Source organism: Erythrolamprus reginae, chromosome 2 (assembly GCF_031021105.1).
Source record: "Erythrolamprus reginae isolate rEryReg1 chromosome 2, rEryReg1.hap1, whole genome shotgun sequence".
In the NCBI taxonomy this organism is placed as follows: domain Eukaryota; kingdom Metazoa; phylum Chordata; class Lepidosauria; order Squamata; family Dipsadidae; genus Erythrolamprus; species Erythrolamprus reginae.
In genome coordinates, this window is record NC_091951.1 from 44,331,010 (window position 1) to 44,348,681 (window position 17,672).

Sequence of the window (17,672 nt, forward strand, 5' to 3'; positions counted from 1 at the left end):
CAGCTCTTACCTTGCAGGTTCTTTCATTGTTACTCTCAGCTAAGACTATTTTCCAAGCCCTAACTCTTTGCAGAGTTTTTTTTTCATTGCTCTAACTTGCTCCAAATAAGTTTCTTTCCAGCCCTAACCAGGTGCTAACAATCTTCCCAGCTCTTCCCAGCTTGCAAGCTCTTTCATTGTTACTCTCTCTGAATAAGGTATTTTTAAAAGCTCCAACCAGGGGATAAAATAACATGCTAAAGCTAACCAGACTAAGGACGCTAGCTAGATGAATATAAGCAGTTTCTTTTCCCTGTTTTTCTCTCCCAAAACTAAGGTGTGTTTTATACTCTAAAAAATACAGTACAGTAATACCTCATCTTACAAACGCCTCGTCATATAAACTTTTTGAGATACAAACCCAGGGTTTAAGATTTTTTTGCCTCTTCTTACAAACGATTTTCACCTTACAAACCCACCGCCGCCACTGGGATGCCCTGCCTTTGGACTTCCGTTGCCAGCGAAGCACCCGTTTTTGCGCTGCTGGGATTCCCCTGAGGCTCCCCTCCATGGGAAACCCCCACCTCCGGACTTCTGTGTTTTTGTGATGCTGCAGGGGAATCCCAGCAGGAGAATCCCAGCACCACAAAAGCGGGCGCTTTGCTGGCAACGGAAGTCTGGGGGTGGGGTTTCCCAGCGAGGGGAGCCTCAGTGAAATCGCAGCATCGCAAAAACACAGAGGTCTGGAGGTGGGGTTTCGGTGTTTTTGCGATGCTGCGATTTCACTGATGCTCCCTTCGCTGGGAAACCCCACCCCCAGACTTCCGTTGCCAGCGAAGTGCGAGGTGGGGTTTCCTATGGAGGGGAGCCTCAGGGGAATCCCAGCAGCGCAAAAACAGGTGCTTTGGCTGGCAAAAGGGGTGAATTTTGGGCTTGCACGCATTAATCACTTTTCCATTGATTCCTATGGGAAACATTGTTTTGTCTTACAAACTTTTCACCTTAAGAACCTCGTCCTGGAACCAATTAAGTTTGTAAGACAAGGTATCACTGTAATTAGAAAAATGGACAGAAATTCCCTTTGAATCCCAGGGCAAGAGGGCAAGAAATGTCCGGTCTTACATGTGACAGTTACATGTAGTGTGTCAGTTATGGCTTGTGCGCCAGTGCTCTTAAATTCTTGCAATGAAGCAAGTTGAGAAACGGAAATAATTGCCTTGCTAGGAATTCCATGCCTTTCTGCTTTTTATGGTAGAGGACTTCCAACTCACTGCAGCCAGGAGCCTTCTCAAACTAGTAGTGAAACGATACTGGAAGAAGCCGACATTCCTGACAGCGTTGGATGAAAATCAGAATGACTTCCTAAGTGGTCCAGGGTCTTCAGGTGGGTGCAGCTAGTAGAAAATGTGGAGGAATTAAAGAACTCTAATCTCTTGCCAGAGTCTATAGAAAGCCTGGAAATGGCGAGAAGCCCAGGGATTTTAAGTGCTTCCTGCCTTATTGCTTTTCTTAATGCTTCAATTGTATCCTGTACTGCAGTGTTTCCCAACCTTGGCAACTTGAAGACATCTGGACTTCAACTCCCAGAATTCCCCAGCCAGCGAATGCTGGCTGGGGAATTCTGGGAGTTGAAGTCCAAATAGCTTCAAGTTGCCAAGGTTGGAAAACACTGCCAACAGTCTTTATGTCCTGGCTTTTTTACCTGTTTGAATTCTAGTTTGTGAATCGGAGCAGCACAAGTGGAGTGCAGAAAGGCTTTTGTTTCCTGTATCTGAATGACGTTTGGTTATCTTCCCAGAATCATTTTAGGGATTTTATTCTATTCATTTTCCTTATAGTGAAAATGCATCTCAGCTACCTTGGTACAATCTTGGCTTACCCAGGTCTAATTACACCAAGGGTCGGCAACCTTAAACTTTGTCTGCGAATTTCCCATTCTTTGGGCACTTACCAAGGGCCCCCAATTTCCTTCTCCCTAGATCCATCTGTTCCCCCCATTAGATTAAAGCCTCGAAGGGTTCCCCTACCCCTATTACCAAAATTGGATTATCAGCTGGACAAGCTGATTGCCCAGGGGATCTTGGTACCTGTAGAACACACCCCCTGGGAAACCCCAATCATAACCCCCATGAAACCGGATGGCTCCCTGAGGGTGTGTGCTGATTACAAATCTACCATCAATAAGGCATTGCAGCACAACTCTTATCCCATCCTCGTCACCAGTGAAAAATACTCAGAGGAAGGCAACTGGTGAATTAGCAGTTTCTTTTTTCCCCTCTCAGTCAGAACAGGCCGGTTAAACAGATCAGTTAGGGCAGTGTTTCCCAACCGGTGTGCCGCGGCACACTGGTGTGCCGCGAGACATGGTCAGGTGTGCCGCGAAGAAATAAGCTCAGCTTCTGGTCTCGCAACTTTTTGCGAACAGAAAAAAGTTGTGAGACCGGAAGCTGAGCTTGCTTCTTTGCGCCTTCCAAGTTTTCCAGCAGCTGCGGCGCCCCTCCCGGCTGGAGCTTCCCTGTCAGCAGGTGAGCTTTGGGGCTTGGTGGGAGGGCAGCAGCAGCGGGAGGGCGGTGCGTAGCGGGAGGGTGATGGCGGCGGCAGCGGCAGCGGGCAGGAGCCATGCCATGGGGCGGTGGCAGGGTGGTCCCTCTCTCTCTCCCCCTCTCTTGCTTTCTCTTTCTCTCCCCCCCTCCCTCTCTCTTTCTCCCAGTAGCCGTGGGGCGACGTCAGGGTGATCAGCTGTGAGGCGGAGCTACGGAACAGAGGAACAGAGGCACCGACGGTGGCGGCTGGAAATGCTGGAATTGCGTGGCTGGCACTTGCCTGCTGGCTGGACCAGGACGGAGGCTCAAGCCCCACGTCCATGCCCAGCGCAACGCCAGAAATGTACGGTGTCTAGCCACTGCCGTCTGTGCCTCCGTTCTGGAGCTCCGCTTCACAGCTGATCACCCTGCCGTCGCCCCACGGCTACTGGGAGAAAGAGAGAGGGAGAGAGGGGGGAGAGAAAGAGAAAGCAAGAGAGGGAGAGAGAGAAAGAGAGAGGAAGAGAGGGGGGGAGAGAAAGAGAGAGAAAGATATAGCAAGAGAGGGAGAGAGAGAAAGAGAGGGAGAGAGGGGGGAGAGAAAGAGAGAGAAAGAGATAGCAAGAGAGGTAGAGAGAGCAAGAGAGGGGGGGATAGAAAGAGAGAGAAAGATAGCAAGAGAGGGAGAGAGAGAGAGGGAGAGAGGGGGGGAGAGAGAAAGAGATAGCAAGAGAGGGAGAGAGAGAAAGAGAGAAAGAGAGATAGCAAGAGAGAGGGAGAGAGAGGGGGGAGAGAAAGAGAGAAAGCAAAAGAGAGAGAGGGAAAGAGAGATAGCAAGAGAGAGAAAGAGAGAGGGAGAGAGAGGGGGAAGAGAGAAAGAGAGAAAGACAGCAAGAGAGAGAAAGCAAGAGAGAGAGAGAAAGAGGGGGGAAGGAGGGTGAGGGAAAGACAGAGAGAGGGAAGGAGGGCAAAAAAGAGAGGAAGGAAGGGAGAAACAAAGAGAGATGGAGAGAGAGGGGAAAGAAAGAGGAGGGAAGGGAGAGAGAGAGAAAGAGGGAGAGAGAAAAATAGAGCGAAAGGGAGGAAGAGAGATATTTTTTGTCCAAACTTTTTTTTACACACACCCCCCCGCCCACCCGCCCCCGCTCAATGTTCCCCAGGATTTTGTAAATGTGAATAATGTGCCGCGGCTCAAAAAAGGTTGGGAAACACTGAGTTAGGGTATAGTCACTAATTCTCAGAGAAAGTGACACGTCTTTTTCCCTATTTATAAGCTTCACAAAGTAACAAACCTTATTTGACATAGTAACAAATTCTCCCGCTGGAACAAACAGCCAATCAGGAGACAACATTCAAATCCTGCCCTTAGCAACTCTCTCTCTGCATATTTAACAGTTTGTATCTTCTACCTGTTTGCCTTTTCCCACTCACTCTCCTTCAGACACCATTGCTCAGGCTGTCCCTTGTCACATACCCCAGATTGCTGGATCAATAATCTCTCCCTTCTAGAAACCAAGCATCGTATCCGCCACAAGAAAGGGGCCAATTTCTCAGCCCAGCTGATTGAGACAGCAATACATGCTTGTGAGGAGCACTTGAGCAGCCTGAAACATCAGGACATCGACAGGGACTCTGGGTCTACCTTGCAACTGTCGAAAGGACACTGGCAGGATTTCTTGCACAGCTACTATCAGATAGCCCAGTAAGCACAAACGTTTGAAACTTTGCATAGGGGGGAAACCACCAGTTTCTGCAAATCTCATTTTTTGCAACTGTACAGGTAGTCCTCGGCTTAACAACCATTTGGGTACGGTACGGCCTCTCCTCCTCATTCGAGAAAGGAAAGACTCTTGAAACTTAGCATTTTGAAAGGAACCTTTTATTGAGCAGCAGGGATAGCAGGGTGAAACAAAAGCAGGTACTGAGATTCCCTCGGGCAATACAGTTAGAAACCTCTCCCAACAGTCTGTTCTGCCGGCGTGTTTCAACTGCCTGTAGTTACAGGGTAATTAGTCCAGGAAGACACACACCACACGATAAAAGGAAAACCCAAAAGTTTTTATAAACAGAAAAACAGAAACAGCTCCCTTTTTAAATGTCAAAGGGATTTTCTGGTACACACAAGGCACAGGTTAAATGCAATCCAATTGCTCACCCAACCGACAAGCAAAGTCAATGGGGGAGAGCCAGATTCATTTGACAATTGCATGAGTCTCTTAACAACTGCTGTGGTTTGTTTAACAACAGTGGCCAAAATGGTCATAAAATGAGGCAGGACATTGTGGTCGTAAAATGAGGCGCAATACTCTTAACAACTATCTTCCTTAGCAACAGAAATTTTTGACTCAGTTGTGGTTGTGAGCCGAAGACTTCCTCTCAGTAAAAATAAACAAATACTTGTTAATACAAAAGAACGTCTCTACTTACAAACTTTTCTAGGTAAGAACCTGGTGTTCAAGATTTTTTTGCCTCTTCTCAAGAACCATTTTCTACTTATAAACCTGAGCCTCCGAAACTGTAACCGGAAAAGGCAGGGAAAAGCCTCCGTGGGGCTCCTCTGGGAATCTCCTGGGAGGAAACAGGGCCGGAGAAGGCAAGGAGAAGCCTCCATGGGGCCTATCTAGGAATCTCCTGGGAAGAAACAGGGCCTCCACCCTCCTTGTGGTTTCCTCAATAGCACACATTATTTGCTTTTACATTAATTCCTATGGGAAAAATTGCTTCTTCTTACAAACTTTTTTACTTAAGAACCTGGTCACGGAACGAGTTAAGTTCGTAAGTAGAGGTACCACTGTACATCCATAATGAATAGGGCAGAGATAGGCAGTCTTCTATTAATCAAGGGCTACATAAAGAAACAATGGCATGATGATGCCACGGGACTATTTCCAATGTTGTCCCTGTTGAGGGAGATGTATGAGAACTTTCAGTATATTAATATGAACAATTTACAATAAATTTTGTTTGTTTTGTTCTGCTTCCACATGTTAGGTATGAATGAATGAATGAATGAATGAATGAACGAATGAACGAATGAATAAATGAATAAATGAATAAATGAATAAATGAATAAATGAATAAATGAATAAATGAATAAATGAATACAGTGATCCCTCGATTATCGCGAGGGTTCCGTTCCAAGACCCCTCGCGATAATCGATTTTTCGCGATATAGTGGTGCGGAAATAAAAACACCATCTGCGCATGCGCGCCCTTTTTTCCATGGCCGCGCATGCGCAGATGGTGTTTTTACTTCCGCACCTGGGAAGACCCAGGGAAGGTTCCTTCGGCCGCCCAGCAGCTGATCTGCTCGGCAGCGCTGCAGCAGCGAGGAGCCAAAGATCGGGGTTTCCCCTTTGCGTGGGCGGCGGGGAAACCCCGATCTTCGGCTCCTCGCTGCTGCGGCGCTGCCGAGCAGATCAGCTGCTGGGCGGCCGAAGGAACCTTCCCTGGGTCTTCCCCGCCGCCCACGCAAAGGGGAAACCCCGATCTTCGGCTCCTCGCTGCTGCCCGCCCGCCGCCCGCCTGCCGCCCGCCGCTCGAGAGCAAGAGGGGGAGAGATAGAGAAAGAGAGAGAAGGAAAGAAAGAGATGAGAGAGGGAGGAAGAGAGTATGAGAGAGGAAGAAGCAAGATAGAGAAAGAGAGAGAGAAAGAAAGATGAGAAAGGAAGAGAGTGACGTCATCGGGTGGGAAAATATTTTTAATTAATATTTTTTGAAAAATCGCGATATAGCGTTTCGCGAAGATCGAGATCGCGAAAATCGAGGGATCACTGTAAATGAATAAATGAATAAATGAATACACGAATACACGAATACACGAATACATGAATGAATGAAGGACCATATTTTTCTGAGTATAGGATGCATTCCCACTACCTAAAAGAGGCTGAAAATTTGGGTGCGTCTTATATTCCGAACGTAGCCCCGTCCACCCGCTGGCCTCCACCTCTGTGTGTTCTCTTCCTGGCTTGTGTTTTTGGGTTCCGTGCCTCATGTTTTCAGCCTCCAAATGCTCCTTTTGAGAGCTCTTCAAGGCTGCAGGGATTGCCAAAGCACGTTGCCATCTATCGCTGCCTCCGCACATCGTGTTTTTGACCTCTGCCTGCCCCATTTTTGGCCTTTGTTGTATTGTGGTTTTGGGCTGCAATCGGCGATGATGTGCTTTGGCAATCCCCGCAGCTTTGAATGGCTCTCTCTTTTTAATTTTTTTTTAAAAAAAATACTTTAATTGAAGAATTAAGATACAAACAATTAAAATGCAAATCATCAATAAACATGATGTCAATCAAAGGGACAGAAGGCAAGCATCAAGGCAATCTTGTCCTGGACAAAACCTTGCACCCTTTTTATTGTCATCCATTAGTCCTCAAATTACATCTCCTTTCCTTCGATGATCAGCTGTGCTTTTGAAGCTGCTTAGCAATCCCAACGAGGTCCATGCAGGCAAAGCGAGCTCCCTCCAACAATCAGCTGTGCTTTTGAAGCTTTTGAAGCTGCTAAGCAGTCCCAACGAACATGCACTTGGTCACAACCAGTGAACTAATGTGCTGAAGCTGAAAGGATGCTGGTAGGCGGAGGCAGAATTTTTCCCCCACCTTGGTTTCCTCCCCCCAAATTAAGGTGCATCTTATACTCCGGTGTGTCTTATACACTGAAATATATGGTCATTCATTCATTCATTCATTCATTCATTCATTCATTCATTCATTTATTATTAAATTTATATGCTGCCCAGTTCACTAACAAACGATTCCGGGTGGCTTACACATTATGCTGTTGCTTCTTAACAGCTTGCCCTCAAATGTTGTGCAATAACACAGTTTCTAGGGGCTCAGAAGCCACCCAGGGGCCATAGGTTCTCTCTCCCTGGTATAGGTTACAACCATGGTGTTGTACATACTCCTGATCATTTGGAGGATGACGAAGATATTGAGGACTCGGATTCAGATAGTGTTTATGAATTAGTGGGGGGCCCGGGGTTACAGTATTAGAACAGGTGGGAGGCCAGCCACAGGATGGGGCTATGAGTTCAGGATCTAGCGAGGGAGAATCAGACTCTCGCTGGGTTAACCCTAAATTCAGAAGGGCCCAAAAACGTAGAGAACAGTGTTCTGAAAGAAGATATTAAGGAGAGGAATGGATTAAGTACTGTAGTGATGTATTTGGCATGTCAGGGGGTCAGTGGAGAAGAAGGGTGGAGTTTCAACGTTGCCAAAGGGAAAATGGATGTGTTTTTGCCACGCTAAAGTAAGCAAAAGTATTCTGTGTTGTTAACAGTCAGTTCTGCTGTTTTTCAAAGTTATGCTGTTAGGAAAATAAATCTTGTTAAGTGAAGCAGGAGAAGGAATGTGAGGAATGCAGCTAAGAGAGATAAGGGACCGAGTGCCTGTATGGAATGTGTCTGAATTACAGGAGAGCAGAGAAATAAATGGAGTTTCTTTATTCATGAAATGATGCATTTAATAAGAGTTATTTGTAATTGCTAAATTTCTACCAGGAACCAGAACACATGGAAGGGCATTGTGTCATGCTATTTGGTCAAGTATTTTGTCATTGCAGCGAAGGGGCCCAGATGACGCAGACAGATTCCCTCATTGAGCGCTGTGAGGAGGTCTTGCAACGGCTGCAAAAAGTCGTCCCACAGTTGGACATGGAAGGGGACAGGAACATCTGGATTGTCAAACCAGGAGCTAAGTCTCGGGGAAGAGGTGAGTCTACTGGACACGGATTAAATACCCCAAATTAGCCTGAGAGATGGAGTTGACAAAGCAGTTGTGAGATGCTTCAGGCCGTGCAGAATTTTTTGGCCGGATTCACGCGTACCTTCTTTAAACCACGGTTTGTTAGGTATGAAACTATTGTACAAGATGAATTTGCATGAGACTCTAAGACCAAGAAAAACATATGATGGCTCAGTGTGATATGTGAACTCAGATTCTGTATTTGCATGTAACTGGTAAAGAACATTGAAAGCTGCTGGGTAATTTAACATCAACAGATGTTATTCGGCCATAATTTTATTTATTTAGTTATTTATTTGTTTGTTTATTTGTTTGTTTATTTATTAAATTTGTATGCCGCCCCTCTCCGTAGACTTTTGGCCTTGCCAACTTTATGGCCATCTGGTTTTCCAAAGCTCTTGATCCAGATTACAGTATACAGAAGTGGAAGTGATGTGCCGGTGTCTGGAGGCTGTTAGGGTCTGGATGGGTGCCAACAGGCTCAAATTCAACCCTGACATGACGGAGTGGCTGTGGGTTCTGCCTCCCAAGGACACTTCAATCCGTCCATCCATTACTCTGGGGGGGGGGAGATTCTTGATCCCCTCAGAGAGGGTCCGCAACTTGGGTGTCCTCCTCAATCCACAGCTGACTTTGGAAGATAATCTTTTGCCTGTGGGGACGGGGGCGTTTGCCCAGGTTCACCTGGTGCACCAGTTGCAGCCATATTTGGACAGGGAGTCTCTACTCACAGTCACTCATGCTCTTATCACTTCGAGGTTCGAGTACTACAATGCTCTCTACATGGTGCTACCTTTGGAGAGTGTTCGGAAACTGCAAATTGTGCAGAACACAGCCCTGCGAGTGGCCATGGGCCTGCTTAGGCATGTTTCTCCAGCACTCTGCAGACGGCATTGGCTGCCAATTGGTTTCCGGATGCAATTCAAAGTGTTGTTAATGACCTACAAAGCCCTGCATGGCATCAGACTAGAATACTTACAGGACCACTGTCCCAGTGACTGGTTAGGTCACACAGTCAGCCTTCTTCAGGTCCCATCAACTAGACAATGTCGCTTGGTGGGACCTAGGGGAAGAGCCTTCTCTGTGTGGGCCCCGGCCCTCTGGAATCAGTTCCCCCCCCCAGAGATTTGTACTGCCCCCTTCTGCAAGAGACTGAAGACTCATCTATGCCACTAGGCTTTGGGCCACTAGACTCTAGCTCCCTGGCCAACTAATGTATTGTGAGTTAGTTGATTGAATGGAAATGAGAGTCTTTTAATGGTTTTAGGGTTTTAGATTATTAATTTAAATTAAATGGATTTAGGATGCTATATTGTTCTTTTATGTGTTGTAAGCCGCCCTGAGTCCTTGGAGAGGGGCAGCATATAAATCCAATAAACAAACAAATAAACAAATAAATAAACAAATAATATTGGTAAATAATATACTGTACTGGTAACAAACTGTGGATTTGGGAAACAATTTATGTCCAGGATGTGAGGTACTTGTTAAATGTTATGTTAAGTATTCATCGGAGAACCAGTTTGGCATAGTGGTTAAAGTACTGGCCTAGAAATTAGGAGATTGTGAGTTCTAGTCCCACTTTAGTCATGAAAGCTAGTTGGGTGATGTTCTGCCGGGCTCTCTGATAGGAGCCTCCCGAAAATTCAAGGATACAAATTTCAGACACACACACGTTTGAAAATTCAAAACAATGTTCTTTATCATAAAAGTCAAAATAAACTGAGCACTCTTTTTGTATTGCAAAGAGCACTCTTCCCAAAACAACTAGGTAGTCTATACAAGTTCCCTTAAGCAGTCATTAAGTACTTAGCCAGCAGCTGTGGAGAAACTTCACACCCCTTCTTCTTCCAATGAAGGGAGGACACACACACACACTGCTCTGCTTTGGTTTCAAAGGCGGGAAAAAGCAACAAAGTCCAGCACACAAGATTCCTGACGATACTGCAACAGATATTCTTCCACAATGGCCAAACCTACATGCTGCTATTTATAGCAGCAGCCCTAATTACTGGAGCCCCACCCAAACACAGGTGGCCTCCCTTATTTCCTGTAATATGTTCTTACTTGGTCTCTTCTACGCATAATTCTGCGCTTGCGTGGGTCCAAAATGTCATCATCTGAAGCTATAGAAGATAAGGAAGATTGACTGCCTTGGCTGTGTGCCAAGCCCTCCTCTGCCGAGTCACTCCCACATTCTTCTTCGTCCGAGGAAACTAAACTCTGATAATAACACAGGCCTGTGACTTGTTGAATATTCCCCTGCATCCACCTCCACATTCCCTGGGGCAGGAGCTGGGCCAGAGCCAACCACAACAGGTGACTTTGAACTAATTACCAGGAAGTTGTGAGTTCTAATTCTGCCTTAAGTACAAAAGCCAGCTGGGTAGATTTTGGACCAGTCATTCTTTCTCAGCCCAACTTGTTGTTGTGGGAAAATATGTAAATAAATATAGAAAGGCAGGGTATAAATCAATTAAATAAAGAGCATTTTCCAAAACAGGCATCATGTGCATGGACCGCTTGGAGGAAATTGTGAAACTAGTGGACTGCGACCCCATGATTGTCAAGGATGGGAAATGGGTGGTCCAGAAATACATCGAAACACCCCTGCTCATCTTTGGCACCAAGTTTGACTTGCGGCAATGGTTTCTGGTGACGGACTGGAACCCCCTCACCATCTGGTTCTATCGGCATAGCTACATCCGTTTCTCTACACAGCCCTTTTCCTTACACAATCTGGACACGTGAGTTTGTCGTCTTGTTGACTTTATTGTCCGTATTATTCTATGGGTGGATGCACACAAGAGCAAGAAGAAGCAGAGAGATTTTCTGTCCCATTAAGAACTTCAGTTTAATCTCTCCAGTGTCTTAACGGGGGGGGGGGGGGAGTTGGCCTTCTCCGGGTCCCGTCGACTAAACAATGTCATTTGGCGGGATCCAGGAGAAGAGCCTTCTCTGTGGCGGCCCCGACCCTCTGGAACCAGCTCCCTCCAGATATCAGAGTTGCCCCCACCCTCCTTGCCTTTCTCAAGCTCCTTAAAACCCACCTCTGTCGTCAGGCATGGGGGAATTGAAAATTTTTTCTCCCTTCCCCCTAGGCTTATAGAATTTATACATGGTATGTCTGTTGGTATGATTGGTCTCTTAAATTGGGGTTTTTTAGATTACTTTTTAATATTAGATTTGTTACATTGTTTTTATTGTTGTTAGCCGCCCCGAGTCTTCAGAGAGGGGCGGCATACAAATCTAAATAAACTAAACTAAACTAAACTGATGTCCCCTTAAAATCATCAGGATTATTCATGTTAATCCAGAGTAAATACAGTGGTACCTCTACTTAAGAACGCCTCTACTTAAGAACTTTTCTAGATAAGAAGTGGGTGTTCAAGATTTTTTTTGCCTCTTCTCAAGGACCATTTTCTACTTAAGAACCCAAGCCCAGAAAAATTTCCCAGGAAATTTGAGAGCGGCACGAAGGCCCGGCCAGTTTCCTGCCATTCTCCCTTTAATCCCAGCCATCTCAGACTTTTCTGGGCTGCTAGAGGAGCCTTTCAGTGGTGCTTAAGGAGGCTTTGGCAGTCCAGAGTGAACGAAGCATTTCCTTTTCTCTGGGCGCTTGGACAGGGAATAAACCTCTGCCAGGCGCCCAGAGAAAAGAAACTCTCCCTTCACTCTGGGCAGTCAAGGTGTCACCACAGTGAAGTAAAGGCGCTGGCTACAAAGCAAACGAGCGAGAGGAGAGGGGAGCCCTTCAGCATGGGAAGGAAGAGGCAGCAGGTAGCAGCAGCAGCAGCCAGTGTATGGGAGGCAGCCTCATGCAGGGTGTATGGGAGGCGTGTGCTCCCCCTTGCTGTCTCAGAGTCGCTCTTTTTTTTAAGCCTTAAAGTTTTGGACTTTTTTGATTCTCCTCACCTCACCTTCTTCCTTCAGCGGCGACTGTCCTCCTCCTCTTCTTCTTCCTCCTCCTCCTCCCACCCAATTTCCGAGCTTTTATTTCTTTCCTAACGGGTTTGCACATATGATTTGCTTTTACATTGATTCCTATGGGAAAAATTGCTTCTACTTAAGAATGTTTCTACTTAAGAACCTGGTCATGGAACGAATTAAGTTCTTAAGTAGAGGTGCCACTGTATTATGTTTGAGGTAGTCTGTGTGAAAACTGTGGAGCACTTCTACTAGCACGGGCAGCATATAGTCATATGCTTCCAGAAATTTAACTGGAAATCCTATTGCCATTATACTAGGTCCTTTGTATAGAAAAAAATGACTGAACAGCCACTATGTGTTGTGGTTCAGCCTGAGGCTGCTCAGGGACCGGCTGTGTCTCTGCTGGCTCCATGCCCGGAGGAGGATGACTTGTTTATCGGCGTCTCTGTTCCTGGCTTGTGGCCCAGCAGCTTTGGAAGACCCGTGGGAGGTGTAGGTCTGCTATCTACTGCCTCGACTTGGCAGCAAGAATCCTGTATTGCTGCATGGACTTTTGCCTTTGTGGATATATCTGAAGATACAGCATTTTCCTGTTTGTAAGGACATTTTCTGTTACCTGTGTTTTTCTTGACTTTTATAAAACTGCCTTTGCCTTTTACCGGTGTGTCTGGCTTCTCTTTTTGGGTTGGTATTGGCTTCTGGAGTGACCCAGACAGAACACTATGAAATAGTATGTACCTTATTTTTCGGAGTATAAGTCACACCTTAGTTTTTGGGGAGGAAAATAGTGGGGGAAATCAGGTATTCATCTGGCTAGCGTCCTTAGTCTGGTCAGCTTCAGTACATTATTTTATCCCCAGTTAAGGCTTAAAAACCTTCTTCAGAGGGAGTAGCAATGAGAAAAAGCCTGCAAAGACTTAGGGCAGGAAAAAACATTCTCCAGAGGGAGTAGCAATGAAAAACCTTGCAAGCCGGGAGATCATTAGCACTTCATAAGGACTGGAAAAAAACATTCCTTTGAGCGATTAGCAATGAAAAAAAAGCCTGCAATCTGGTAAGAGCCAGGAAGATCATTAGAGCTTCAATAGAGCGGTGTACTTGATATATTTGTTGCCTTGAGGTGTTTATAAAAGTAATAAAAGGTGAGGTATAATAATTAAATATGCACCAAATGATGTTATCTCATTTGGGTAATGAAACATCTGCAAGAAAGCAATCAAGCTCAGAAAGCATCCAGGACCCCTAAATAAAATATAATAATTATGAACACCAAATCACAAGTATCATATGATAAATACCAACAGGAAATATTAGTAAAATGAGGCATTTTTATGACTTTTCTAATTAAAAAAAACAGGATGGGAGGACTTATCCCAATGCCAAAGAAAGTATGTTCTACCAACATAATTTCAGATCTGAACAGGAAAATGTGCCCAATAAGGAGTTTCTATAGGTTGAGCTTTGTTGACATATAGGTTGAGCTTAGTTGACATATAGGCTGAGCTTAGTTGACATATCCTGTAATAAAATCCTTTGTGTAGAATCTGTTCCCCATTATTGATCCCATCTTCTTCTTCTTCTTCTTCACCCCAGTTCCATCCACCTGTGCAATAACTCCATTCAGAAACATTTTGAGAATTCCCAGAACCGCCATTCCGAGCTTCCCTCAGACAATATGTGGTCCTCCGAACAATTCCAGATGCACCTGAGGAAAATGGGGGCGCCCGAGGCCTGGTCCAAGCTGATTGTGCCCGGCATGAAGGCGGCCATCATTCATGCCATACAGACCTCCCAGGACCTTGTGGAGTTCCGCAAAAACAGCTTTGAGCTTTATGGGGCAGACTTCCTCTTTGGAGAAAACTACCAGCCGTGGCTGATTGAGATCAATGCCAGCCCCACCATGGCAGCCTCGACATCTATCACCACCCGTCTGTGTGCCAGTGTGCAGGAGGATACCTTACGGGTGGTCATTGACCGCAAGTACGATCGCAATTGCAACGCAGGAAACTTTGAGCTCATCTATAAACAGGTGAGCCTTCCTATCCAATTCCTTGGAATGCCTGCCTCTCTTTTTGATATTGGATCGCTATCTAATTTGGGGTTTGGCATAGGAAAATAGGGAAAAGAATCTGCTTATCAGGTATTCATCTGGCTAGCATCCTTAGTCTGGTCAGCTTCAGCACATTATTTTATCCCCTGGTTAAGGGCTTAGGAAAACCTTTATTCTGAGAGAGTAACAGTGAAAGAGCTTGCAAGCCAGTAAGAGCTGGGAACATCATTAGCACCTGGAATGAAACAATCAGAGCAAGTAGAGCAATAGAAAAAACCCTGCAAAGACTTAGGGCTTGGAAAACATTCTTCTTTGCAGAGAGTTAACAATGAAAGAGCTCGCAAGCCGGTAAGAGCTGGGAATATTGTTAGCACCTGGTTAGGGCTGGAAAGAAACATTCGGGCAATGAAAAAACACCCCTACGAAGACAGGGTTTGGAAAACATTCCTCCCAGAGAGTAACTGTTGCCATGTCTCAGTATAGCTAGGCTATGAAACCTTCGACATCACCAAGCAGAGAATTTTAACAGAGCGTGGATGTGTGATAAAGCCAAGTCACAGACTTAGTTAAATAAGTATTATTTACATATAAACAAAATATAAACAATCCAGAATAAGCACAAAGCAAATACAGAATAATAAGCACTGAGCAATTACAAGATTAGAGCACAAAGCAAAATACAATATACTGTAGATAAAAGCACAAAGCTTATGCAAGAAGATAATAAGCACTAAACTTATACACAATTAGAAGCACAAAGCAAAATACAATATAGATAATAAGCACAAAGCTTATACAAGAAGATACGCACGAAGCATAAACACAACTCCCCCTCTCTCAGGCAAAAGTAAAAAAAGGAAATGACTGAGCAGAATACTGAGCTTTTATAGCTTCAATGAGGAAGTGACGAAACAGCCTTGAATATTAACTCTTCAAGTACAAGTTAACTCTTTAAGCGCACATTAACTCTTTAAGTACAAGTTTGGTACAAGTGTACAATATGCAGTTTACAATGGCAATAATATAATAATAATAATAATTTATTAGATTTGTATGCCGCCCCTCTCCGAAGACTCGGGGCGGCTCACAACAAGCGATAAAACAATATTGTACAGGCACAAATCTAATATTAAGAAAAAAAAGGGAAAAAAACCTAAAAACCTATCAATTTAAAAAACCAAACAGCACATACATACCAAACATAAATTATAATAAGCTTGGGGGAAAGGTGTCTCAAATCCCCCATGCCTGGCGGTATAGATGGGTCTTAAGTAGTTTACGGAAGACAAGGAGGGTGGGAGCAGTTCTAATCTCCGGGGGGAGTTGATTCCAGAGGGCCGGGGCCGCCACAGAGAAGGCAATCCCTAACAACCATGTACCCTGTACTAACAGTAACAATGAAAGAGCTTGCAAGTGAGTAAGAACTGGGAACATCATTAGTACCTGGTTAGGGCTGGAAAGAAACACTTGGAGCAAGTTAGACTAATGGGGAAAAAAACTGCAAAGACTTAGGGCTTGGAAAACATTATTCGCAGAGAGTAACAATGAAAGAGCCTGGTTAGGGCTGGAAAGAAACATTTGGAGCAAATAGAGAATGAAAAAAAAAAATCAAAGACAGGGTTTGGAAAACATTCTTGGCAGAGAATAACAGTGACTGAGCTTGCAAGCCGATAACAGCTGGGAACATCGTTAGCACCTGGTTAGGGCTGAAAAGAAATTTACTTGGAGCAAGTTAGAGCAATGAAAAAAACCCTGCAAAGACTTAGGGCTTGGAAAACATTCTTCGCAGAGAGTAACAATGAAAGAGCCTGCAAGGTAAGAGGTGGGAAGATCGTTAGCACCTAGTTAGGGCTGGCAAGGGGGAAGCTACATTCAGAGTATAAGATGCACCATAATTATCAGCCTCTTTTAGGGAGGAAAAAGGTGTGTCTTATACACCGAAAAATATGGTAGTTGGTTGGATATTTTCTCCTGCTCTTAACTTGCCTTTGGAAGAAGTGAATAGATTCCTTTTGACCAATCCCCATCCTCGGAGAGGGGTGGCATAAAAGTCCAATCAATCAATCAATCAACCAACCAATCAATCAATCAATCAATCATCCTTCTCTTCTTACGACAGGCTGCCGTGGAGATTCCTCAGTACATTGGCATTAGCCTTTTGGTGGAAGGATGCACGGTAAAGAAGCCTCAACCTCCAACCCAAAAAAGCCCTCCTCCAGCCATCGACCCAAAGAATGGCTGCCCTGCTCCACAGCAGCAAAGAGTTCCTAAAGCGATTCACCGGCGCAGCAACCAGAGTCTTCCTCGGGCGCCTACCCCATGTTGGACAGCAGCAAACAACAAGACAGCAGAGCCAGGAGCCCCTGGGAAGGAGAACAAAGTCAAAGAGAAACTCATCTCTAGCAAAGTCGTCCCTTCAGGCTCGGCGAGGTTTAAGCTGCCCAACAAGCTCAGAACAGACCCCTATAACCGAAAAGTCTTGATGGCACACAGCATGGCTACGACCACTGTCATGGCAGGGGGCAAAGTGTCGCAGCCGGACCAGCTCTGTGCCAAATCGAACTCCCAAGAGTTGGCAGTCAAACCCCAGGATCCCACTGTCAATCATGCCAAGCTCACCAGTATGGTAGGTAGGAAGCCGGGCCTGAGGCTACATCTTCAGGAAATCCATACAGTCTCCGGTGAGCTGCCTGTTTCTCCCTTCCCTTCCTCCTATTCGGTGAGGCCCAAAGTGCAATTGCAATGCTTAGGACACTCCTTTCTGCATAACATACCCTTGCCCTCCGCGCCCTCGTCCCCCAGGGGGGTGGATTTAATTTCCACGGTGGAGTTCAGTGCCATTAGAGCGTCTATGATCAAAAGGCGACTGGCAAGGAGAGGCAAAAACTATGGGGGACCCAAGAGCAACCCTCCCCTCAGGTTGATTGCTGTAGGCAAAAATCAAGCTATAGGGCCTAAGGAACAATTCTTTGTGCCGACGCAAACAGGAAATCATGTTGTTGGGAGTTGAACTCTCCTCCTACCCAATAAAGTATTTTTACAGAAAAAAACAACAACTGGCCGGGATGTGTAATAGCAGGGTGAGTTCTATAGGCCAGGGTGAATGAACAAGCTGTTAAGACAGTGATAGTGAACCTATGGCATGGGTGACACAGCTCCAGTTATGCATGTGTGTGCCAGCCAGCTGATTTTTGGCTCACACAGAGGCTCTGGGAGGGCATTTTTGGCTTCCAGAGAGCTTCCAAGGGTCTGGGGAGGGCATTTTACCCTCCCCAAGTTCCAGGGAAGCCTTTGGAGCCTGGGGAAGGCAAAACACGAGCCTACTGGGCCCACCAGAAGTTGGAAAACAGGCTGTTTCCGGCCTCCAGAGGGCCTCTGGGGGGTGGGGGTAGCTGTTTTGGCATTGAATTATGGGTGTGGGCACTTGCGCATGCGCGATAGCACACA

The 17,672-nt window shown here is 45.6% G+C and overlaps 1 protein-coding gene across 5 annotated transcripts in view; it reads left to right on the forward strand.

The window, feature by feature from the left end:
• Window positions 1-17,672, forward strand: part of LOC139160300 (tubulin tyrosine ligase 3-like) — a 60,704-nt gene that overhangs the window by 30,981 nt on the left and 12,051 nt on the right. For 4 of the 5 annotated variants that reach the window (XM_070738021.1, XM_070738024.1, XM_070738023.1 and 1 more), the window contains 6 exons: window positions 1,235-1,363; window positions 4,011-4,203; window positions 8,064-8,212; window positions 10,749-10,992; window positions 13,769-14,204; window positions 16,345-16,906. In XM_070738021.1, the coding sequence (XP_070594122.1) occupies window positions 1,235-1,363; window positions 4,011-4,203; window positions 8,064-8,212; window positions 10,749-10,992; window positions 13,769-14,204; window positions 16,345-16,906 (1,713 nt within the window). The remainder of the gene's footprint in view (window positions 1-1,234; window positions 1,364-4,010; window positions 4,204-8,063; window positions 8,213-10,748; window positions 10,993-13,768; window positions 14,205-16,344; window positions 16,907-17,672) is intronic. The other variant, XR_011557916.1, reaches the window with a different exon arrangement.